Source organism: Parambassis ranga, chromosome 15, assembly GCF_900634625.1.
Source record: "Parambassis ranga chromosome 15, fParRan2.1, whole genome shotgun sequence".
In the NCBI taxonomy this organism is placed as follows: domain Eukaryota; kingdom Metazoa; phylum Chordata; class Actinopteri; family Ambassidae; genus Parambassis; species Parambassis ranga.
Genome location: NC_041035.1, coordinates 6,185,026 through 6,211,663, shown reverse-complemented (window position 1 = coordinate 6,211,663; position 26,638 = coordinate 6,185,026). Strand labels below are relative to the sequence as shown.

The 26,638-nt window shown below is 41.2% G+C and overlaps 1 protein-coding gene across 1 annotated transcript; it reads right to left on the bottom strand.

The window, feature by feature from the left end:
- Window positions 1-1,794: 1,794 nt before the first annotated feature.
- cdh5 (cadherin 5) lies at window positions 1,795-25,763 on the bottom strand. The gene is made up of 15 exons (XM_028423065.1): window positions 24,848-25,763; window positions 18,311-18,538; window positions 17,829-18,108; window positions 17,407-17,529; window positions 17,122-17,289; window positions 16,868-17,043; window positions 15,431-15,535; window positions 15,206-15,348; window positions 14,971-15,104; window positions 13,809-13,918; window positions 13,555-13,657; window positions 10,536-10,666; window positions 10,285-10,399; window positions 7,229-7,361; window positions 1,795-6,244 (listed from the first exon to the last, which is right to left on the bottom strand). Exons 2-15 carry the CDS (start codon window positions 18,536-18,538, stop codon window positions 5,860-5,862), a joined length of 2,334 nt encoding a protein of 777 aa, XP_028278866.1. The 5' UTR covers window positions 24,848-25,763; the 3' UTR covers window positions 1,795-5,859.
- Between the last annotated feature and the right edge of the window lie 875 nt (window positions 25,764-26,638).

Sequence of the window (26,638 nt, the reverse complement as noted above, 5' to 3'; positions counted from 1 at the left end):
TCAAATATTCTTTGATCGGCCTTCAAAGGATTACACATTCACCCTCTCCATGTAATGAAGCATGTTTCACTTTAACAGCCTGGTTGACCGTGGTGCAGTGTGGATTGGTCCCGTCACTGCCACAAGTAGAGCAAAGCTGAGCTGAAGCTGAGGAGTACAGACGACATGGAAGAGTGCCTCCCTCTCTCTCTATCTCTTTCTCCCCTCCACCAAACTTCTTTCCTTTCAGTCTCCCTCCTTCCTCCACACATCTGTCACATCTCCCAGCTGTCTTTTTTGCCTGAATAACTGATGACAGAGAGGATTTGGTGTCTGTGCGGTTCACAAGAGTACAAGCTATTTAATCCCATCTCTGATATCAGGATGACTGTAATAAGAAAAGGAAATATGAGGATATGTCACAGGTTGAATGGTGAAAATGGTGCTATGTGCTGAAACAGAGTTGTGTTACCCAGGTAGATGCGTTGAGTCATGTCATAAATATTTAGACATATTTAAAGTTGTAGAAATGTAATGCCCTACTTTACAGTCTCAGCCAGGCAGCAACATCCAAGACTGCGACAAAAGCTGTAGTACCTTTAATGGCCACTAAGGGCTTGAGCGTCTCCCAGCTGTCAATAGACGAAAAGCAGGGTACCCCAAGGACAGGTCACCAGTCTGTCACAGGGCTATAACCACTGTTTGCATATAAATCATGAAACATACACAACATAATGATACAAAAAAAAGTTCAGGTAAAAATAAATAAATAAATAAATGTTGGGCAGCAAATAATGAATCACATGGGCTGTGCATACACTCACCACTAGAGCATGTGATATTAAAATGAACAAAGCCTGAAGGTGTATGGACACCTGGTCCTATTTTAAAGGCATGACTTGTCAGCTAGATCAAAATCATAAAAACTCTGCTATTGATGTGTGTGTGTGTGTGTGTGTGTGTGTGTGTAGTCCCACAGGGCCTGAGACATCCTGAGAGAATTGACATAATTTCCGTCTCATGTTTTCTGCCTGTGTTTCACGCTCTCATTTTTCTCTGTGTGATCTTGTAAGCTCACTTTCGTCTCATATGGATATGATCACACGTATAGAGGTTCCCCCTCCCCCCAAAAAAAGAAGAAAAAAAAAACGGCCCCTAAAATAATAATAAAACTGCTTGAACCTGTGCTGGATTTACACTTCTACACAGGATGCCCTCCAACTCACATCTGATCTCGTGTCAAAGATTAAGTCGAGGGACGCACTGGATCATGTTACACAAAGAAACACAGCTGATCTCACACTGTATGAAAGCTTGCTGTTCACACACACATTTTTTTTTGTTGTGTCTGCACTTTTCTCAAACTTTAAAGTGTTTTGTTGAAAGTCTGCCATTGTGAATTCGACCCACGACACATACTGTGTGTCATAAAAAAAACACATGATGTCATTTTTTCCAGTTCAGTGAAACCACAACATACACCGCTAGTATGTGTTGTTTTAAATTCAACACCAATCACAACACACAGAGAAAAAAACAACATATTTAAGTGTTTATTTTTATTCTACACTTACAAAAAGTTGTCAGGTAATAAAAAGTAGTTGCTATACACCATAAAAACAATATAGAAAACATTGTGTACACCATCAAAAAAAATGAATTGGTTTTCTTTCTTTCTATTTTTTTTAAAAAGAATAAAGGCACATGTTACTCCCTCGCAGACCCCCTATACTCACTGTATGTACACAAGAAAGAAATGTTTGTGGTTGCTATTTTTTGTTGGTTTGACACTTTTGTTGTGTATGTACATGGCTACAATCACAAGCACACGCACAAGTGGACACACAATCACCCATTCATGCATCAAACACTGTTTTCTGTTGGAAATAAACATTTTTCCTTCTTTTTGTTTTCTTTTTTTTTTAAACAGCGATTAAAAAAGTGTCAAGTTTTAAATCCTTTAAATAGAGTAATTTAAGAAAAAACAACAATAAGAAGAGGCCAGAGAAAAATTACTAGTAGGCACATTTTTTCTTCATTTTACCCAGTTAAATCCCCTGTTAGATCATGGCATATACAGATGGAAACACATCTTAAATGTTTGAACTATTTGAAAGGTGGGGTTTTGTTTCTGTTTCCTGTGCCACCCTGAGAGGTCTGTTTCCACCGCCTGAGTCCATGCTGGATCACACAGCCACAGACAAACAACAAATCAGAATTAATATGGCACCTTTTACACTATCGATCATCCAGAGCTTCAGAGGAATCTCTGTTAACTTAACATTGTTTTAAAAAAAATATTGGATTGAAAAAAAAAACACCAAAGAAAAAGCATGAAATTGGTGTGTTGGACCTTTACTTCCATTTCAAAACTCTTTTGGCATCCACACAAACTAAAAACACGTCTGACAATTTTGAACATATGAGAGAATCCGTCCTGTTTTGTCAGTTATTAGTGATGAATGTATTCAATCGGCCACTCGTCAAAAATATTTCTCTCACCTTGAATGCACCAATCAGTCACTGCTGTTAAGAGATAATGGAGCACCTCTGTCTGCTACAGCCTGCAGAGTTCACATACATCCCCTTTTTTATATATAAAAAAAGAAATAACAGCTGTGATTACAATAATGGTGTTGACACCGTTACCTTTAGAGCCACGTAATAGCTCCTAACAACAACAAAAATGATTTCCTCCACTGTACACAGGAGCAAATTTGACCTTTTTCTCCTTATTCTTTGACTCAAACAAAGACGGCAGCTAGAAAATTACACAAAGTCTGAAAATCAGCTTATTACATTGTGAAAATGTGTTGTCTTGAAGAGAAACATACTGAACACACTAAAAAGATTTTGAATGTTTAATTTCCTTTGCTGTTATTTTGGGATGACTGTTTAAAAATTCAGATGTGGGCATCTTTACAGATTTGTGGGAGACAAATATTTCTCACAGCTTCATTAAGATGCCGGGGTAAAAAAGATGTTAACACCGCTCACTGTTTGCGGTGTCTCATCAAACACATCTGTGCTGTGAAGTGTCTCAGCTCAGCTGGAAAATGAATCTCTGCTCTTTATTGTTCTCTTTCTTGTTAACCCCGTCTACCTCATCCCGTGTTGTTTCTTTTTGTCTCGCTAACCTTTTCCTCTCCAAGACTGCTTCCCAGGCTGCGCTAACAGGAAGTGAGCACAATGTGCTTGGCTCATGAGAGATAACAGACAGGAAGAGGCGGGTTCAAACCCTCCCCACAGATGGACAGGAAGCTAAGGCCGGTGTTTGGCTTAGTTGATTAGAAGACGAAGAGAAGGACAGCGTGGAGGAGATATGGTGAGAGCAAGACAGAGCGTGCTCTACGTTAATATATGTGAACCCAACAGGAAGGCATCCAGAGGGCTTCCAGCTATTGTATCCACCGTTTATCCAGCAACATTCCAGGCAGGCCTAAGTTTTAAGGAAACAAGTTCAAGTCCAAACAAAACCGAATAAACAACAGAATAAATAAACATAAATCAAATTACCTTTTGAAAAACAAAGGAACTGTCCTAAAGACACACGACTATATGGTGGCAAAACGTCCACTGTGCTTCATTACACGGCTCCACAAATAATCAGTGACCTTCACGGCCCTTTATGAATGACTTTTTAACTGCAGCAGCTGTGATTTATTTGTCTGGGCATTCATTTATACAATGAGCCCAAAGGTTTGCAGTTATTGTTCAAGTGCTGCTCAGTCATTGACATGTAGTTCTTGGCCAGGTGTAGAAGACCTAAGGTCAGGTCAGGGCCAAGACAGCCCACTGGGAGCTGTTGTTCCTGATTACTTTAAGAACAAGCATATCCGCAAAGGATGTCCAATACAGCAAACAAAGATCTGTGACTGAATGGGTGCTGAGGATAAGGCAAACAAAATGACCACCAATAACACACAGTGACTAGGGAGGAGTTGGGATCGAACCACCAACCTTCCAGTTATTGGACAACCCTGCTATCCCACTGCGCCACTGTTGCCCCCATGGATCCCATAGGCTCAGCCATTTGGTTAATTTGGCTGAAAGAAAGTCTGTTTCTGGATCCGCCGGTGCAGCTTCCTTCTGACATTTATCAAGCCCCCAGGGGTAGAGACAGGATTCACTAGAGGGTTTACTTATCTCATATGATCTGGGAACGCCCCAGAACGCCTACTTCCAGTAAGCCCCAACTGAACAAGTGGACGAAGACAGATAACATAATGGATGGGTTCTTGGACAGTCAGACTGAATCGGGCTCTGGATAACTGCTGTGGGTATGCAATTGTTACACACACATCTTAAGATTGTCACATACGTTTGAATACATTTAATGTGGGACTTTACGACCAGTTGGTCGCCATAAAGGATGAGAGGTTAAAGTTATTCGAGCCATCCTGGCAGTCCAACTAGCTAGTTTTGCAACTCTTCAGCTTCCTGAGTTGCCTGAATTACTTTTGTTCTAGTGGGCCTCTGAGAATTGGGCTTTCATCTGAACAATAACTGTGATGACGGCTTCTGTCAAATAAAAGCTGGCAACATGCTGTAATTCTGTGTGAGCAGCAGTAGTGTCATTTCCTGTCTCTTTGTCTGTCTGTCCGTCTGTTCTCCCTTCAGAGCTGAAGAAAATTGACAAAATTATTCCTCATTGAGAAACACAAAGAGGAGAAAGGGTTTTTTAAGGTTATGTAGAGAAAAATAATCTGTGTCTGACCCTTTTTTTAATTCTGACTGCTCCTGAAATAACTGCTGTCATGTCGAGACTAAGGGTTCATCACAAAATAACCCACTGGCTTTCCAAGCTTGATCTTTCCTTAAAGACGCTTCCTTTATAGTCTTTCAGAGTGAATGAAGAAAACCCAACCGGCGTCTTGCTGTGATCAAACACCTCAAAGGCCTTTGAAGCGTACAGTATGTGTAAAAGTCTTTCAGAACAATAAACCCCTCAAGCGGTCATATTTACAAATCAAATCATCAGCTTCAGATCAAAAATAAAAATCACCTTGTTTTCACCATGTTGTTTTGGCCCTTTATGTCAAATATATATATATAAAAAAATACATCAAAGTTTTGAAGAGATTTCAGGTCACTGATACCAAAAGAGGCAGAAAGAAAGAGGAGAAATAAAAATATAAAAAATGAGCACAGGTAAAGACGCACGCCTTGCCAATGGATTGCAAAATAGTGCTGCATATGAGAGAAATAATATATATAATAACTGTGAAACATCCGCTGGCCAGCAGTGACCTGATTCACCCTTTCAAGATGAACTCTGATTGGCTAAGGCCTGCAGTGGAGCTTCACCTGTTCAGTCTCTCAGATGTTTGCAGGTGGAACAAAAAAAAAAAAAAAAAAGAGTTAATGGTGTCTAACTCTGCCATAGAATAAAATGCATCATCGTGCTGCAGTGCTCACACTGTTACCAACGTGGATGTGAATGTGTGAAGCAGTCAGCTCTCATGTTCTCTCCTGTGGCATCATGTCCTGGTGTTACTTCTCCTAAATCTCTCCAGCTTCTCACTGGCAATGAGCCAAGGGCACAATCATAATAATAGTAAAAAAAACATCCTTGATTCAACTCGATGTAGCTTCCTGGATTTTGATGAAGCTCTTATCTTCTGATGGGGGGGTGAAGAGACAGGAGCCACAACACACTAATGGATTTACTGAATTACACATGATAAGAGAAGTTAGTTGTTGTTAGTGGTAAACGGAGCTCCCTGATTGTGTTGGAGGAGCTGTCGTCTGGGTCTTTGTGTGAATGTGTGTAATTTCCTGCATGCTTTTTGTTGTGAGTGTATTTTTATGGCTCTTTTTTTTAACCACTGATGCACACTGCGTGATTGTGTGAGTGCATTTTGGCTTCAGGTATAACTATCAATACTGATGGTAGTAGTTAGGTCCGTCAACGCCATACAGTTCAGCCAGGGTCCTGAACCTTGGTCCCCATTCGTTAAGGAAGTCGTAATCCAAGTTAGAGCCAGTAGAGGAACTTTCCAGAGAGCTGAGGCTCCCGGCCAAAGACTCGGGTCCCTCATAGCCGTAGATGTGGAGAGTGTCGTACGGGAAGCCATCCCTGTCGTGGTCAGCTTCGTCTTTCTTCACCTCGATCATGGCCGCCATGTCGCCTTTGCATGCGTTGGGTTGAGAGTGGTGGGTGGGTTTCTGGACCATGGCGTAAAGGGAAGGGTGAGGGTGGTGGTCTGGGTGGCGGAGCAGGGAGCCGTCGTTACAAGCCGAAGTGAGGATTGAGACGTCGTAGCTGAACAGAGAAAGAACGCCAGGTTAAATCTCTGGAAGACTAATTTTTATTAAAAACCCCATTTTTATTACCATGAATGACAAAATACTGTAGTAAAAAAAAGATTTAAAACATTTTCTGCTTTGTTGTTCCCTCTCTAATTTATCAATGTTTGCTATATATCCTAAGCCAGCGGGCCTTATCATGCAGTCTATGTGGATAATGTAGGAGATTATGTGTGATTCAAGCACTACATAGATTAAGATTAAATATCTTTTAGATAAATCGGGTCAGCAAATTGTGGGATAGAGAAAAAAACAGATACATCCTGTGCATGAGATGTTATGTAGTTTAATATGAAAACAAAAATAATGAACACTGTCCATTCAGGACCTGCCAAGAACGGGTCAATCACAGCCTTCACCCTCTCATCCAAACTACTTAATAACTTGACAACATGGTCACACTTTTATCCGAAACTAAATTCAGATACGTACATTAAATAGAGAGAAGTTCTGTATTTGTATCACAGAAAGTTGATATTATTTAAATACCTAGCCACATTATGTGAATAAAGTATGTTTAATTCATGATTTTAAAGGCTGCCTTCAGCTTTCGTGGGCTCCTCTGAGCAGCTGATGCTGGTGAGGTCATTTTATTTTGGATGCTAACCCCAAAAGAAAAATGAATGACATATATGAGCATCCATGACCTCACTGGCAAAGCTGGAAGGATGATTAAAGTGCAATATATAATTCATCTATTTACTTTAAGATAATTTTGCATTCAGCTTCATGTAACATCCATCAATTTATGAGACATTAAACTTATAAATCGTGGTTGTGTTTTGTTTCAAAGGTTAATTTGAGAAGTGGATAAATAGGATGAATGGAAAATGTGTTTAAAAAAAAAAGCTTCTGCTGATGAACCACATCTGTACGATTTAGTTATTTTCAGCGTGTCAGTTTTAAAAGCGCGCTGCGGTGCTTCTGTTCGTCTGCATACCCATTAGTGTCCATCTCTCCTCCTCCCTCCTCATCGTATGTGACCAGCTGCTCGTGAATCTCTCCGCTGTTCTTCATGCTGGCCAGGGAATCCTTCTGGTAGCGCTTCCTCATCACAAACAGGATCACTATGACTGAAGTGTACATGAGAGGAAGGATTATATATTCATTCTAAATATTTAGAAGCAGAGGTTAACGAAACTGATTGACAGCTCACTTTGACTAGATCTAATTAAAAACCCACTGTTTCAGATACATTCTGTGGGAAAATGACTAGCTGGGGAACAAGTAGATGATGAATGTAAATAATGTATTCAGGCCATATATATATAAAAGATGTAAAGCATGAAATCTGTGCGTTGCATGTTTTATCCACTAATGAGATTATTGGTGAAAATTGAAGACATCAACAGCAGAGCACGGAAAAAGAGCTGCAGATTTAAAATCATGAAAGAGAATTAGACTAAAAGAAAAACACAACAGAATAAGAATGGGAGCCGGAAACAAGTGCGGCACTAACAAGGGAACGAAGCTAGAAAGATGAGGGGGAGAAAATGAGGAGAGGATGGTTGAAGGTATCTGAGACGTACGCCTCGAGCATGAAAACCTGAAATGAATCAGCCAGAGACAAGCAGACACCAACTTCAGGAAGAAAGATTCAGTAAACACAAGAAGGGAAGGGGAAATGAGTGTGAGAAAACAAGGTGCAGGAGGGTGAGAGAGAAAGGAAAAGACGCCAGGCAGATGATGAAGACGTAAACAATGGAGGAAAAAAAGGAGGTAAACAAAAGAAAGGAAGAAAGGATGAAACAACGGGAGACGTATAAAGTCGAAACTGCTAATTGTTCTTCCTTTGAACTGGTAAATGTTACAATGCAAACCCGTCTCCAAAAGTTTCCCTGCCATTTTCACGGCTACCATGGCGACAAGCGCATCACTGATGCTCATGCATTACAACATGATGGAAACACTGGGAGAGAGAAATGCATGTATAGACAGCAATTCAGCAACCTGATCAGAAAGTATAGTAGAGTTTGCTTGCTCCAACACTTTAAAACCATGGTCAAAGGGATGGAGAATAAAACAAAATGAAAGTAGGAAAAACTGATATAAGCAGCGACTAACTTAGGAATGGAAAGAAGAGGAAGAAATGGGAGACTTAGGCATGAGGAAGAAGAGGAGAGAGGGAGGAGAGGAAGGATACATTTGACATTAGATTAGGCCCCAAGCCTCGGTCCCGATATGAACCTCTTTCTCTCAGCGGACGGGCAGCATTAGACATGCCTTTTAGTTGAGGGCGAGCGGGACTAATTTAAGTTTGCATGGGAAACCAACAGATTAATCTTTTACAACACATGCTCTGCAGTTTAATAAGCTCCGGAGATATCAGACTTAGAGGGACGAGAAAAGAGAGGGGAGAGAGGGAGGGAGGGAGGGAGAAAAAAAAGGAGAAGCCCTTTCTTTGTAGAAGAACGACTGAGAAAAATGTCTTTTTCCTGTGTCAAACCTGACTTCATGTGAGAAAATGTGTCTGTGAATGGGGAGCTCGCTAAATTGCTTTGGGCCCTGACAGATAATGACAAGTGCATTAAATAGTTAATCTAGCCTGTATTGGGGGGGTGTTTGATAAAGAGAAGGAGAGATAGAAAGGGGAAGAGAGAGAGAGAGAGAGACCCAGAGGGAAAGAGGAAGAGAGAGAGATGAAGGAAAAACTGAAGCACGATAGTGAAGGAGTGTATTAATAGTTAATAGGTTGAGTGTTTGGTGGTGTTTGATAAGCAGACGGCACCTAAAGAGCTGATAAACTCTCCTCATTACCACTCCTATTCTTCTGCTGCTTTTCCCACAATTCTCCACTTCGCCGTCTCTCTCTCTCTCTCTCTCTCTCTTCTTTAACCTCTTTCTGTCTCTCTGTCACTCAGTCTCATTCCACCTGTCTCACTCGCCTCTCATCTGCCTGCCTCTATCACCTCTCTCTCTCTCTCTCTCCACATATCTGAGTCTAGATATACTTTTTCCCCCCATATGTCACTCCACCTTCATCCATCTTTATCTTCAACTTCCTTCATTCTTCTTCACTTCTCTCCCAGATCCCTCTTGTTTGGCCAACTATCTCCAGTGAGCTTCTCATCTAACATGACAAGTGTCTCTTTTTCCACCAGAAAATAAAAAAAAAAGAGAGCAGGGGGCGAAGGTATCAAAGAGAATACTGAGCTGACTTCCACAGGCATTATTTCCACATCCGCAAACTGCATTATTCATAAAACCAACAACACCAGGAGGGGAAAAAGTTCCCCGCAAAACACAAATCTTATTTATCGCAAAGCAAGGGCGAAGAGAATGTGTGCACGTGTCCCAATCACTCAGCACATTTTGCATTTATCATTGATGCTATCTTTATGTGCTGAAGCCTGAAGGTCAGAATGATGTCTTCTATTCCCGATTCAGTCTGCAAACACTTCACAAATGAGACACTATTACTTGTTAGGTACATTTGCATATTGTTTTCTGTGTTAAATCTTAGTTAAATCCAAAAAGATTTCTTATATCTCACACCTCTTCTTTACTGCAAAATCCTCTAATGAGAATGTACATATTCAGAGAGTGGACTGAGTGCACTAAAGCTTCCAACAGACAGTGGCAGCTGTTTTGGTAGAATCCATGCAGAAGACTCACATTGCCATGGAGAGAATCAGCCTTTTTTTTTGTTTTTGTTTTACTCTCTCCCGAAACCTCTGCACTGTCGACACGACCACTGACAGTTCTGTCAGGGATTCAGGTGCTCATCGTAACTAACATCGCCTCGGGCCTCAGACAGAAATGAAAAGCAGGCTACAAAGTCCTAGCAAGTGCACAACTTCACCTCCAGATTTTAGCAGTCTTGTAGCTGCATCACTTGAGGCAGTTTATCAGATTTTACACGACTCCCTCTGGAGCCACAGAAGGCTTTTTCACATTAGCACACCTATAAATGAGTAAAGCCATGTGGTTTCCCTGGAAAACATTTTTTAAAAATGGACACTTTTAAGACAAGTAAAAAAAAAAGTCTGTGCTCACCCAGTATGGTCAGTATGCAAAGCAGAATAGCAATCAGGGCATGAACACTGACTCCCATCCTCCGAGCACCAGCTTTACACTGGGTTGGGATCCGCTTGGCGTTACAGCGGCACGACTACAACGCAAAAAAAACAAACAAATGTCAACACCCGTGTCCAATTTTACCTTAGACTGATTTATTTTAAACTGTAATTGTCAGTTTGTGGAATATTCTAAGTGTGTTATGAGATGCACAAAAACACACACAAGACCTTGATTGCCAGTTTGGTGATGCTGGTCTGGAGGGGGTATCCTCCATCGCTGATGCTCACATCCACGCTGTAATCCCTGGGGTCGTCCACGCTGAACGGGCCCTGTCGCACCAGAATGTCTGCTGTGCTGTCTGAGCAAGCAAACACACACAAAAAACACACGTTGATCGCACAAAAATCTTTTTTTTCTGCACAAATGTACTGTCAGATACAGACAGGCAGATCATTTATGATTATCTGTCGTCACAATTTACACCCACTTAAAGAAGAAAAGTGTATAAAGTATAAAACGTTTGATCAGCGGTGTGCTACAGATTGAGCTAAAACATGCTGAGAGATGTCTCTTTAAACCAACAATACAGTCGTTAATCAAATTCCAGGCCGGCACAGGTTTCCTGCTGAGATGATGGGGAGAACTTTTCTTTACAATATAACCCGCCGCTGGAATTTCAGAGAACACAATGACAGGAAAGACCCCTCTGAATACTCTCAGACAAAGAAACATATACAGCAGCTCTGGCTGAAGGGCAGTGGCTAACAGACATTTAAGCACTTTTTGCAGCAGTTGTAGCACTGTTTACACAGGGACTGTATAGCTTTAACTGGCAGACAGTCTCCTCATTATCTTTTCTAACACCAAAAAGCTCATACAGCACCACATGTTACAACTGAGAGGAGGTTTTCCTGACCCTTAGTTGGAAGTTCAGATTGTCAAATTCAGGTTTCTACAACCGCTGTACACTGATCTGGTTTCATGTCTATGAGACAACATCTGTAAAGTGAAGGTGAGTGGGAGGACATGTAGAGATGAAGCCTTAACTAACTGAATAAAAGATGATCCGCCTGTCATCTCATCCCTCTTCTGTCTCTTGCTCGTTCTTTGTTTGATTTCATCTCTTTCCTGTCTCTCTGGTTTTCTGGATATTTCTCACTGTCCTCCCAGTATTTTTTATTTTTTTGTCTCTCAATAATCTTTTTTTTATCTCTTTTTTACTCTTTGCTTTCCTTCCTCTTTCTTCCTCTTTTGTGTGCCTGGTATTAATGCAGGGTACATTTGTGTAGCTGCCTGGTCTGTACAGTGAGAACTGTCACTTCACTGAGCAGCTACACTAACACTGACTGGAAGTGTGTGTGTGTAATGAAGGTTGCTTTTTTTGCAAGTTTTAAAGAGCTGGTAGTTGATAAATATTTTACAATCCTTCACTTTACAGATCTTGTTGCATGTCTGTGTGTGGTGTGTGTGTGTGTTTGAGGTTGTGTGTTAAGTGGTGTGAGGTGCTGTCAAATGATTTTTGGGGGCCAAAGTCCTGAGCCCCAGGGGAGAACAGAGGTTCACACTGACAACCAGCACTTATCAAACAACTGTCCTCTCCCCTCCTCCTTTTTCTCCTTCCCATTTTTGACCTCATTTCAACATTTGATGTTTCTGATGTCATCATTTCTTCTTCCCCTTTTCTTTCCTGGCTTCTTTGCTCCACAGCTGTCCTTATTTTTTTCCCTACTCATTTGTTTTCTCATTTATTCTCCTTATTTCTTCCCTTCTTTTTTGCACTCCTTTCCACTTGTTTTTACTTCTTCGTCGCATCCAGAGTTGCTTTCCCTCAATCCCGATCTCTTCCTCCTGCCTCCTTTCATCTCTTCTGCCACCTCACTCCTCATCTGTCTTTCCTTTTGCTCTCCCTCGCCTTCCTCTTCCTCCCCTCCATCGGTTCAATATGTCAACCCCCTCCAGGCTTGAGCAGAGCGGAAATAGATGAGGCATTTTTACCCCCCTCTCTGTTTATCTTCCTTTCAATATGGTTCCAGTTTCACTTAAATTAAACAGTAACACTTCACCTAAATCTTTCATCTGAGTACCTAAGGCTTTTATCTATTCAGACTCTTAATATTTGACTACAACAGTTGGTAACACGTTTCCTGGGGCTTTCATGTATAAGAACAGCATGTGATGATCAAAAATGATGAAAACTGTTTTACTTGTGCCATTTTCTGTCCTGAGCTGGAAAAAACCCAAATAAGATGATGTAACTGAGCGTCAACCCTGTGTCTTAATATCAAGGTGCTGATCAAAGAAAATGTGTCTGCTGAGTTTCACACCTGTTATTTATTCCAGCTGACAATGTTTAATTTGCACGTTTATGTCTATTGAGTTCAGAAGCTTTTTTTGATTTTACAAAAAAAAGCCTTTTTTTATTTGGCTCAGTCAACTGAAGCACTTTTTAGCCATATGAACACACTGCTTTGGTCAAAACTGAAATGTTCACATAACTCTACCCTTTGTATCCCTTTCTACATATGAAACACATTAAGATTTAAAATTTGGTGATCCTTAAGATTGCTCCCATAACCCCTGTCTGCTGATACATCTGCATAGTCTTATGTAAATCTGCACTGCCTACAGGTACCTGCCACTGATACCTGTATCCTTGTCTGCTTTTACTATCATCCTAATATGTTTCAAGTCATATGAATTGAAGTTTTCTATCCTCACATAATGCTGAAAGCTCACTTGAGGGCTGTGACAAGGTTTGGCTTGTTTATGCAGCGTGCTTGCTGCTGTGACCATTTAGCTTATAGAACACTATAACAAAATATGCACACTTTACTTTATTGAAAACTTGTCATGCTAGCGCACAATTTAATAACTTTATTATAAAAACACCAGCAGCATCGTGTGTGACATGTCCCTTTATCACTGTTGGCTACATGAGTTTAGAATACAGAGTCTTTTCTGTGAGTCTGCCACCCCAGCAGCTCTCATTATTTTCAATATTTGCTGTTGTGCATTCTAGACAGTTCTTACAGTCCCAGACCTCTAAATCCCCCGTCTGGCTGGGAGAACCAAAGCATGCTTTGACAAGTTAAAATAATTTCAGATTTCAGCAACAGAACACTGAGCTTCAGAAAGAGTTTTTGGCTGTTGCATAGCAACAAGTGCCGAGGCCAATGCGTCTTCCATGCACCGTTTAGAGCAACAAGCGAGAAACAAAGGAAGGCAAATATACACACAAGGACTTACTGCCATAGTCTTTGATGGAGAAATTGGAGTTGTCACTGGCCAGGCTGAAAGTGAAGGAAGCTGGACGGTCATCCTTATCTGACGCTCTCAAGGTTCCAATCACCTGAAGAAGACAAAATGAAACTTCCATTTCTCAGATATAAATGTGTATAATATAATATAGGTACAAGATTGTAAGTTGACAGAACTTTAAAAAGTACAACCATTTAAATCAAGGAACTATATGAATCTATAGGTGATGCAGAGTTTCTTACCGTATTAGTGGCGTCGTTCTCACATACAAAGATATCATTGGTAACCAGTTCCGGCTGGTTGTCGTTGACGTCCAGAACTATAATGTTAACTTTTACAAATGATTCCAGACCTACGGAGGAGGAACAGCAGCACATGATTAGCTACAGCGTGATGTGATGATGGACGATGGCTGCAGGAGCTAATCATGAAGTCATCATACATACATGTTGTAAAGCTATGGGAATACAGTGATAAACTGTTTACAGTTAATATACTGTAATTCAAAGACACAGAAGGAATTGTGGGGGAAATAAAATTACAGTCATGGTTTTACAGTGTAGCAATAACTTTGCTGGTGATCAAAACAGAGATTGCAAGGAAAAAATATACAAACAGGAGAAGCATCGATACTTTAAATCATTTTCCCTTCGTCATGTAAGTTAATGCACAGCTTGTTTGTCATCTTCCTCAATAGGCAGATGTGACAGCGATTCGCCGTGATGATGATCAGGTGTGTGCGTCTCTGTCATTGATGGAAGCGATTAAGGTCAAGTGACTGAAAGGCTTTCTATTTGCGAGCTGTTTATTTTTTGTCACATTAAAGTGTCTTTTACATTTTTTACATCACTGATGTTCTTTTTGAGTGCTCCTCTTTTGATAAATACGCGAGCTTCTTTCCTGTCTGTCGTACTTAGAGATTTTGAAACTATCTTTAGTACAGTACATGTACTGTATATCGAGGACCTTGTCAAGCTCAGGGGACCATTGTGTTCCTTAAACGTCGTGACAAGCCACCAAAATAGATCTTTGGATTTCATTCATTGCTGGTCTAAAAATACAGAGTTTGGTTTGGAAGCTGTGAAGTGAACAAAGAGACACACTAATGTGATTTTTCTGCTTACTCTCTACATCCCATGTGGGTCGACCAGGTGTTACGGCAATGTGTTACATCTATAAAAATCCCTGTTAATGTGTTGCACTTCCATCCCTTCAATAAATCCAGCAGAGCTGGTGTGTGACCGGCACCAGAACAGGCCGTCCTTTTTTGGCCTTTTGACTGCAACTCCCTCCGAGTCACCATTGTTATAGAAAACACATGGTTTCCATTTTTTATGTGAGGATCTATTGTTTAAAGGAAACAGGATTAATAAACCCGTGCATGCTTTTGTGTGTGTGACATACCATTTGGCTCCTCTTGTGCCTTAACTTGAAACATGTGTATTGCCTCCAGCTCTCTGTCCAACTTTCGCTTGGTGGACAGTTGACCTGTAAATGGGTGGATATCAATGGGACAGTCCTTGTCTAAGATGGAGTACCTAAAGAGAACAAAAGGTTATTTTAACAACAGCTCTGCAGAATTAGAAGCCCTATTAGAGATTTCAGGTGTGTGTGTGCATGTGTTTGTGTAGAATCACACCGTATGATACTGTTGGTTACATCAGGGTCTTTGGCTGTGATGGTTCCTATGTTGTTCACAACCATTTCTTCTGTCACATTGAAGTTGTAGATGGGCTTACTGAAGACGGGCGGCTCATCTACATCCAACACCTTGATGTTTACCTGTCAAAATGAAATTCAGACTGTGTTAATTTAACTGTGTTAATGCATTACAGAACAGCTTGTAGGCTACGGCTTGATCTACCCGTGCTTTAGTGACTGCAGTCCTCTCGTTGTCAGGAGGAAAAGGCATGTTTTCTTGCACACGAACATCAAAACTGTAGATATTTTTTGTCTCAAAGTCCAGAGCCTGCAGAGGAAAGAAGGAGGTAAACAGAAATTATTGTGCTAATTAGAGCTGATTCTTTGGTGTGTCAATCTGCGAGGATGTGCTTCATTTTTCATTTTTTGGGGGGTTTGAAACTTGGTTACATAACTAACCTTCAAAGCTTATTTCTATACCTCCCATGAGGACGCACCTTGTATTCATGCTGCCTTAATCTGATGCTATGTTTATTAAGGGGTTCTGTAGAGCATGTTGGAATCCTAAATATTTGAAACATCACAATGCTGTTACTTCATTAGTAGTAGTTTGGAGATCTACTACTATATCTGTTGATTTGATGTCACTAGAAGTTAAGGTGCACCAAATTTGGTCCTCGTGACGGTGTCTCTGGGGACGCATTGCATTTGCACCTCAGTTATTTTTACATGCACAAATGCATCTCTTACTTCGGCCCTCCAGTCAGTTCACACCTGCATCTGTTCACCAAGGACAACTGATGATACCAGGTGTAAAAAGGCTGCCAAGGGCTACCTAAGCCCACATTCTGCCTTTAAGAGGCACAGTTAGGATGCTTCCATTTCACTCTATGTTCAACATGGAAATACCTTTTCACTTTTTTAATATCTATCTGCACAAAGTGAGGCTCACTTGGTGTTATGGATGTACTTTCTTTATGCCAAATATATAACAGTAAGCAGTGTTTACCGTCATATTCCTACTGGGAGTATCATTCTTTCGCCTGTGGTAGAAATAGACTACTGCTCAGTTAAATGTATTTTTTTTCAGTTTATCTATGGATGGGACACCACAGGTAGACGGGAATATTCTGTTAACCGGATTATTCATGGTAACAAGGATACTCAGTCGCAGGGTATCAAAGGCATTTGTAAACAGCTTAACAAGAATAAGACCTTAACCGCAGCGTGGCCGATAGCTGGCTTATTCTGTACATGTAAACACAGCCGGTGAGAAAGATGAGAAGGGCTTGCAGAGCTGAGGGGCGAGTTGAGCAGAGAGATTGTGGTGTGATTCGATTCCAGGCCAGCGTGGGTGCAAGCTATTACGGAGCTCATTTCATTAGGATACATTTTCAGCTCTCTGATGTCCTAAATACTTTATCTGAAGAGCACAATCCAGTGAAGTAAACCTGCTAGGATTCCTGCAAGCGTAAATATCTTTCTCAACCAGAAGGAGGCCAGGATGTTTGGGTTTCAACATGGTGTTATACATCACCGTCATCCCCCAATTTCAATACTGACATTGCAGTATTTTCGAACTTAATGTGTGGTACATTGAAATACTGTAGCTAACAAGGCATGACTCGCACACACCATGCTGGATGTTGAAGCCGCCTACCTCTCTGAGCATGAGGTTACCGTCCTTGTTAGGACTGCGCTCAATACTGAACATCTTTTCATTTACAATGGTGAAGATGGGCTCTTTGTTCTGAATCTCATCCCTGTCCTCAAGCTTCAGAGTGCCGATCTTCTCACTCAGCTTGTGGTCCTCAGGGACCTGCAGCTCATATGTGTCTGTGGACAAAAAACACAGTTACAGCTCTTTGCACTTATTAAACCTTTCATTTGATGGTATTTGAAGCATTTGTCTACCTTGTGTAAAAGAAGCAATGTTGTCATTAATGTCAGCAATGATGATGGTAACAGAGGTGGTGGCTGTGCTGCCAGATGGCATCCCTCTCATATCCTGAGCTCGAACCACCACCACATACTGACTCTTGGTCTCCCGGTCTAGAGAGTCTATGTTGCAGCTGATTACACCTGCAGAGAAACAGGATGTTATCTTTGTGGTCAGCTCTGACTCATAATAAAGTAAAAAAAAAAAAAAGCTTGCCGTAGGACAGAAATTATGGTGGACGGCCACTGCATCCAGCCTACCTGTGACGTCGTTGATTTGGAAGGCAGAGTGTTCTCCATTCTTGGTCAAAGAGTACCTGAGCTCTCCGTTAGCAGTGGTGGGGTCATCTGCGTCAGTCGCTCTCACCTCAACTACTTTAGTTCCTAAATGAAGATGATTGTACAAAAGCTCATCAGTGTGCAGGACTGAAATGTAATGGGGCTATTTTTTTGTAGCTGTTTGATTAATGGATTATGATTAAGTGCTAAAGTAGTGTTATTAAATCACAGAGGGATGTACTAATGACTGTGACAGGTGTGAGCGTTTCATTTTTTCATACATTTTCACAGTCCAGTCTATTTTTAAACTAAAATATCACTGAAATATTCATTCCTTCTCTCATTATTATTATTATTATTTTCTGTTTGAAGCACATTACAAACTTATGAGAGAAACTACTTACCTATTTTGGACCTCTCCATGATGGAGCCATTGTACTGCATGGGGAAAACCGGAGTGTTGTCGTTGATATCTGTCACCTGGACGACAAATTCTCCTGCATCCTCTACCAGGTTGTTGTTCCCGTCGTACAGCGTCGCAGTCAGATAGTACAAGCTCTTCTCCTCTCTGTCCAGTTTCCTGGTTACAAACAGGTCTCCTTTGGCGTCCACTGTGAAGATGGTGTTTGCACCTTCACCTTGAATTTTAAACCTTTTCTCTCTCTCTTCCTTGTTTGATTTAAGCTGTGGAAAAAACAAACAAACATAAAAACCTTCTAGTTTTCAAGTGAAGAAGTTAAAATCAACGGCCTTATGAATATCAGAGTATGTTTACACTGATATTCACCAATAGCTTACTAGCCACAAGTTAATTGGTTGTGTTTTCAGACAGCTATGGCAAGTGTAATGTGAAAAAGTGGGCCTAGGACAAAGACCAGGAAGCTACCTGTCCTATCTTATAGGCGATGGGCGCAGGTTTCTCCTCCTCCACATACAGAGAGTTCCAGATCCACGCTCTCTTCTGCCTGAACAGCACCGGATGGGACTCCTTCTTCACAATATCAGCTTGGCCTTCCCCTTCAGGAAGTCCAGAGTCTTGAGCAATGATGAGAGACAGGGACAAGGCCATAGTGGTCATAAGGCCTGTGGTCCACAGCTGGAGCCAGGCCATCATCTGTGATGGGTAATGAAAGATGAGAGAAGGCAGAGGCGAGGCAGGAATAAGGAGTGCAGTGTGGAACATGGAGGGAGAAGACATGAGAGAGGAGAGAGGGAGCAGAAATGAGGAGAGAGGAGATCACATTAAAACCACTTATCAGCTGTGGACAGACCCACTGTCACTGTGAGATTTAGAGTGAAGGCCAAGGACTCTCTGTCCCCTCACAGTCTGCAGCTGAGCTCGAGGTCTAGCTATCGTTTAGGACCAGGGCTCTTAAAGCTTTGCAGCCTGGGACCCAAATGAAACATTTAGCCTCTCATCATGGGACCTGGACTGAAAGCATATTACTACTGTGGTCGTTTGGGGATCTATTAAACATAGGCCTGTGACCCATTTTAGGTCTTGACCCACTGGTGTAGCGTGTGTGTGTGTGTGTGAGGGAGAGAGAGAAACAGAAGGAGAGAGAGGCTGACATAGACGGAGAGAGGAGATGACATTAAAACCACTTAGGATGTCTGTCTTTATCAGCCATTAGAAAGGCCATTTTCCATAAAGAGACTTTTTGACATTTGGACTTTGTGATCTTTTTTTTCCCCTTTTTAATTTAGTGCATCAAATTGCGGTGTGCAGTTGTAAAGCAGTGAGAGCTGTGCGTTTGATACTAGTTCTTGATTCAAATCTAGGATGACACATAAAGGATTTTTTTCATAAAAACAGTTTTAACATGTGTGAATGTGTGTTGCATCAACTCAGTGCAATTATTGTGGTCCAGATTACATCAGGGCTAAATATATAAATAAATATGGTGGCAGTCAAGGGTGATGATTAATTTGAAATTTAACACAAATTAAGTCAAAAATATTTTGATAAAAATCAGCCATGTGATCCTTCAGTCTGGGCGAGATCCACTTATTTCCTTTAATATTTCACTACAAATGTGCCTCAAACCTTTCTGGTCTCATCATCTCACTACTGTGTTACATCACGAGACATATTTGTGTGCAAACACTTGATCCATCTAAATTAAAACTGAATAAATATTCTTAAACAATTTGACCTAATTTATATTTTAAAGTTTAAATGTGGTGTAATTATCTTTAAAATTCCGACCCAGACGGAGAACTCGTCTGATTTATGCCTTTTGACTGATTACAAGTTGGAAGAAGTTTCAGTGTCTTGCATCACTTGTTCTTGCCTGTGAGCCATTTAGCAGTATTTAACCAAAAATGTAGAAGGTACACAAACAGCAGCAGTCTAAATCTTAGCTTTTCCTCTTATTCTTATTTTTTTTTCTGCCTCCCCCACTGCTCCCGTCTCCCCTCACTGGGCTCTATCTAATAAAGCAGAAATGCCAGGGAAATAATCTTCAAAACACTTTGGTCTATATGTGCTCTGTACTGCAGTAGATATCTCAGTGCAGCCCTGTGCCATCCCTGTAGACAGATTAGTGCATCTTATTGTCTTCCAGCCATTAGCAGCAGGGAGGAAGAATGAGAGATTATGATGAGGGGATTATACTGGCACGAATTCTTTCTCCCTCTAATGGCCTAATCTCGTATTCTGCTGACCTCCCCTGACCTCTTCGCACGGCTCCCCACAAATCAGCTCAAACAAAGCCTCAGCAGTGTTTTCTGGCCTTTAGTTGACATCCTATTTGTGTTTGTCTTTTATTTTCTCCCTCTTGTGTTTTGCTTTGTTTAGTTTCTTTTCAGGACTAAATTAATTAAACAGAAGTGCATCGTCTTTTATTGCAATTTGCTGTGGACTTCGGAGTGAAAGCGTGAGTGGATTCACACTGTGCATGTGTGCAAGTTATTATGAGTTTGTCTGACTCTGGATCCCTGTGTCTCCGTCCCTATTGGCAGGTAATAAACAGAGTGCAATCTCAACTAAATTAAACCTTAATACCAATGAGAAATAATTCTGCCTCCTAATACCTTAATCTCACTTGATACCGAACTTCTCCTACTTTACGTCTTTGTTCTCAATGAGTAACTTCCACCATTATTTGCATCCATTATGCATCCCTCTATTGTGGTTAGGTGTGCATAGAAGTGTGCATGAACACCTCAGAAATGTGCACTGCTGGTGAAAATGGGCTACAACTTTCCATTTCGAGTGTGTCACACCATTTCTGTGTGTTCGTATTTGGGGGGGTTAGAGGAGCCCCGAGCCATTTGTTTCTATTCTCTATGCAACTCATTAGTAATTGCTTATCAACCATCACTGAGAATAAAAAAATAAATAAAAATATAAACAAGAAGTTCAATAAAAGCAGTGTTTTGTTATCATTAAAGTTGCATTACAGATGTAAAATATGAATTCTCACATAAATAAAAACTGATAAATCATAATCTTAGAAAGTGCAGGTTGGTCTGGTGTGTCTGGTTTCTTGCTCTTTGAGTCTTAACTCATTTACACCACACTGAGACGTGTCGCTGTTTAGGGACAAACATGTTTCCTTTCTCCAGTCTTTAGTTTTACAGTGCGTCAGCCAGTATCCTTCCTCTCAGCATGAGCTGAACAAACAAAGCAATCGCACCATGTGCTCCACATGTATGTTCTCAGAGTCCAAAATCAGCTTTAAAGGGAGTCTATGGGTCTGCAGTAGTCTTGTGTTAGCGTTGGCAGAATCTAGATAATAACTCTTCGAAACTTTCTTTAAGTTGTCAAACTTTTATTCATCATTTTTAAATTTAGAATGTGAAAATGTGATTTGATTGACACATCATTTAAGACTCATTTGATTGTTCTACTAAAATAGCCTTTCTTACAGTATATCATCTTACTCACACTGTGTACCCAATGCTGTGATTGAGTTGCACACTCACCTACACAGGGGGGAATTTTCCCTAAAAGGGCATTTTTTAAAAGAGCATTTCCTCCTTGAAGGCCCAATGTCTGCTGCTCCGCTTTTATCAGCAACAGGAAGTGTAAACACAATGCCTTCTGGGAAATGCCGTTGGGTCCGTTAATGAAGGGTCATCATTAGTAAGTGGACACACCCTTCCTGGTATTCACTTCTGTTTGCTGACTCTCCCTCTGTTTCACATTTTGTCTTTTCCTCATTCACCATTTTGGTTTTTACGCCCCTCATCCTCCAACTTCTCCCCCTCCACTGTTTTCGTTTATTGCTTCAATAATCCCCACCACTTAAATTTTTCCACTTCTGGTGTGTTGCGTCTCTCAAGGTGAGAGCTGCATCTTGTTTTTTTTTTCTCTCTCACCATCTATTTCTGTCACCTGTCTATCATCGCTCCTTTTTTTCATTTTCTCACCTTTTCTTCTATACCGCCCCCTCACTCTCTCTGCCTCACCTTAAAAGCCCATTTAGCAAGGTTGTGAGGAGGGTGACACCAGTACAAATTCTCCTAAAGACACTTCAACCTTTTACTGTCTCATGAATATACGAGGCAAACAACTATAATCCTTTGCAGCTGTCAGGTATACGCGAAAAAATGTTTACAAAAACTTTTTACCTGTTAAAGATTACATAAAGTTATTTACAGCATCATTTATCAAAGGCATCTTTCAGAGGTATGAAGAATAAATAACATCCAGGAATATCTGTAATTACATCTGTACATTGTCCGCAGGCGAAAGAGAGAGAGAGAGAGAAAGTGTGTGTGTGTGACAGAGAAGCAGAAACACAGACGCACACAGACACAGAGATATAGTTGTCATTCTCCGGGATGTTTTGTGACTGGCAGACAGGTCTGACCTAGTTTCAGTCTACCAAAGGCTAAAGCACAGAAACGAGTCAACAAGACTTCATAATCCTGGCGGCCGCTGAAGGGTATTTGAAGTTCACACTAGAGTCTTGTTGTCAATTCTGTGTTTTAACGACGAAAATGCAATTTGATTTCCATGATGAAATCTGCGTAGGGACGAGAAATCTGTCAATCTGTGTCTCATCAGAAGACGCATCACGACGGACCTGCTGGATCTGGGCGAATGACTCTTCTTGTGCTTTGACAAACTGAATTAAGCAAACACAGAAGGCATAAAACTTGTACCTCCTGGTCCACTGCAGCTTTGTATTCGCAGGAAGACTATAATTACTTCAATATATGGCACTTAATGAAGCTTTTGAAAGTGTGGTGGCTTGGTGAAAGATCTTTGATTGGCATGAAATGTGAATACTAATCATCACAGAAGTCATGCACAGAAGACTTTCTAACCACCATAGTTCTGTAATCACCTGAACTCTTAGCTGTAAGTTGGTGTTGTGAAGAAATCCAGAGCTTTATCAGTGCATCATACTGTGTGTTAGCTATGACTAATCCGCTATAAGACCTCACTGAGCACCTTCATGTTCCCCTCAGGATGGATTTTGCTGTTTCACACACATGACATGAGCTTTTCTTGTGCACCTAATATGACACTTCTTGGATTTCTTTGATGGTTGAGACTATCTATTCGTGTTCCCCACAGGATAAACCCTGACAACTTTTTTTCCCCTCTCACTGTTGTTACATGAAAATGTACTTGCACATAAGATGACCTACTGCATAATAGAACAGGCAGCCTGTTAGGACTTGTGCTAATACTCACTAGAAGAAGAGAGATTCTGTTGTCCAACACTTACTTATGAGCACATCAGCTCCTCCGAGATCCCCAGAGGAGCTGTTTTTGTCACTGTTTAGCTCACTTTCATCTGCTTTTACGACTCTACAATCTGTAGTTTGTTTATTTGTGTGCAGTGGGCACCAGAGAGAGATTTCACAGCATCAAATCTGTGATGTTGGCCCGCTCAACAGTGTAGTGTGTGTGTGTGTGTGTGTCTGTTGTTGAGATTAAAACAGGTTTAATCACTGAGCAGATTCTAACAATCTGTCTGCCAGCAAGTCACACCAGAAACTGCTACAAACACACACACACACACACACATATCTAAACACAGTGTCCTCACTGACAGTGCCACAGACAAATCAGATTTCATTACAGTGAAGTAAAATGAATGATGCTGGCCAGGTCTGATGGTGATGACAAACAGTCGGTGGAAAATAAAGTGTTATCTGGTCTTGGCTCAGCTCTCTCACACACACACAAACACACACACACACGCACATTTGTTTTTGACAATCTTAACAAATCCAGCATCACAAACCATGAAAGGCAAAAACCCCAAATCAGGCCAATAAAAATATTAAATAATATTACAGTAATAATAATCACAGCATCACAACAATCACAGTGCTTTTTTTGCAAATGTTTCTGCAGTATGTCACTTTTGATTGCTTCCTTAAAGGTAAGGATTAAAGATGATATTAATAAAATACCAGAGGAGGTATGGAATACAGGTCAGTCACTGAAAAAAACCTTAACTGGGTCTTTCAGGAGTAATCAGTGACTTCAGCTGAGTTAACAACGCCACAGATGGACAGCTTTCAATCACACTGACATATATCTGAATCATGAACCTTGTGTGTGTGTGAGTTTGTGTGTTTATGCTGGTGTGTGTGTGTGTGTGGGAGGTTTAAGTCTCCCAGATGGGAGACGATTTTCCCCTGATAGTTCCCTCTCTAGGAATTAGACCACTGGGCTTTAGTTGTATCAACGGCTGTCCATGTAACAACAAAAAATCAAACACACAACTGCTGGCCTGCACACAATGAAGACAAAACAACTTGGTAATCGTGTTGTCGGTGGTGATGGCATCTCAAACACTTTGTGCATGTATAGAGCAGGGAAGTCTTCAGCTGACAAAATGACACCGTTCAACTGACAAGATCTTCACTACTGGTGTTAATATTAATCATGTATCATGAATACTTCATAGCCACCCTCATGGTGTGTGATGTGGTGAAATATGATTTCCAGTGTCTTTAAAATGAACAACTGAAGGCCTCCTAGTGGATCTCTTTTATTTTTCTCTGTCTACACATCAGCCTGCATCGTCTTAATGGTCACAGCCGTCTGTCTCCTGGAATGACAGTCCAGCCTCTGGGGTGTGGAGAGCAGCGCTCAATTACAGCATTCAAATCCACACTGAGCTGTCCGAGATCATTGGCATAACATATGTGAACGGTGACGGGGGCCGACAGCCTGTCCTTAAAGGGGTTATAACCATCATTTCAAGTTATTTCTGTGCCTTCTTGGAGGCAGTTTTACCAGTATTCATGAGTGTTTCACCCTGGAGTGAATGGGGAAGTAGCCTGGAGCATTTTCAAGGGATCTGGGTTACATTTTTTTTTTCTGGCTGAGCTGCTGAACATTGCTGTTTAATCAGAAGGAAATGTATACTCACAGGCTCACATACATTTAATAGTTAAACTTGTGCTATAAGTATTTTCCATGAAGTAAGAAAAGGAGAACTTACCACACACACACTGTGCCAAGCAGCAGGATTTTTTTGTCACTAAATGAAGCCCGAATCCTTCACTCAAACTGCCCGAATAATTCAGCAGGTAGAAATTAGAGGATGGTAGGTGGCTGCTCTTCAATTTGCCAGCCGCTTTTCTTCTCAGTGTAGAAAGAGAGCAGCAGGTGCCGTTGTACAAGCAGGGATTTCTCTTTCAGTTTGATTTTCTGTACAAATCCTTTTACTGGATTGTCAACCAGATAAGAAGGTCAAGAATGATGAGAAATGCCTCTTGATCGAGACTTGTATCCCAGAGACGGATTTCCAAAGACAAACAGCCGAAAGAAAAAAAAGAGGAATTCAAACACACAGCAGGTGAATGCTGAGATCTTTCTGTGGAAATTTCTGTAGTCTTTGTATGTTTTATCTCAAAGAAAAATAAAACCTCCCGTGGCTCCAATTTTGGAGTTTTTATCCATGTATCGTGTTGTTTCCCTCCTGAGGTAGTCGAGGATTTCTTCCCCCTCAGGTGTGAATCCAACAGGTTTGGAGTCTCTCTCTTTTTTTGCTTTTTTTTTTCTTCCTGCTGCCTCTGATGTGGTTTTCTCATCCAGCAGCCACAAAAGTGTTGAACCACAGCTGTCCGACCGCAGTCCCTACTCTCTCACACACAGGTCATGCCCACTTCCTCTTCCGTCCTTCCTGTTATTGTAGTTAGTCTTCTTCACTGGTGTGCTCCCAGCTACTGCTCCCTTTTCCTATCCTGCAAAAAGGGGGGAGGTAAGACAGAAAGAGATGGAGGTATGGAGTAAGTGTGGGATCTGTGGAAGGACGAGACGATAAAGAAAAAGAAGCAGGGATGGGGAGTGTGCGTGTGTCAGAACGGCTCAAAGACGCTCGGAGAGGCAGAGAAAGCAGCCGGCTCATGTTCATGAAGCAGATGGAATGAGTGTGTGAGGGAGGAGGGAGGCTGATGGAGGGTAAGGTGAGAGAGGCGTTACTTACTCGGTCCTTCTCAGAGAGGGAGAGACAGAGAGTAGGGAGCAGGGGGGGATTTATTATTCATGTGTGCGAGATAAGGATTAAGTTAAACAGGTTATTGGGGATAATCCTCAGAGATTTCCCCACATGATGCTTGTAAATATTTCAAAGCTCTAACTTTGGCGGCTGAGTGTGTGTGAGTGTATCTGACAGAAAGATCTTGTCTAAGCTGGTAAATGAGATGAGAGGGATGTCTTGCCACACACACACACACACACACTCACATAGACACACACTCCCTATCCCCCCACCCACCCACCAATCTTCGTCTTCAGGGGGAGAGTTGTTCATCAGTAATTTGGTGAATTGGACAGGAAAGCCGGCTGTGTGTTTTTACATGAAATCAGTCCGGTCTCTTGTGTTCACTCCCCTACGCCTCTCTTCCTCCCTCACCCCTCCCCCTCTACGTTTGCTCATATTATTTGCACTTTCAGCTCGGTTCTACATACAACACCCTCGTAACATCTGGAAGAAGTTTTGCTTTGAATCTGCTTTAATGTACTTTTTTATGTACAGACATAAAAAAACACACTAACCCCCTGTAACATCTGGCTTTTGTCTTCAGTGGAACAGGGAGTCGCCAGCGTTCAACTGAAGTAAACTGTAAACTTGTTCAACATTTGCCAGCGGAAACAGCAGACAGTCAACAGGAACACACAACACATGACAAACAAACAAAAATATGTGTTGAATTTCCAACTGATGCACAGTGAAAAATGAACCCCGGGTGTCACATCAGCCTCTTTACAAAGATGCACAGATATCTGTGG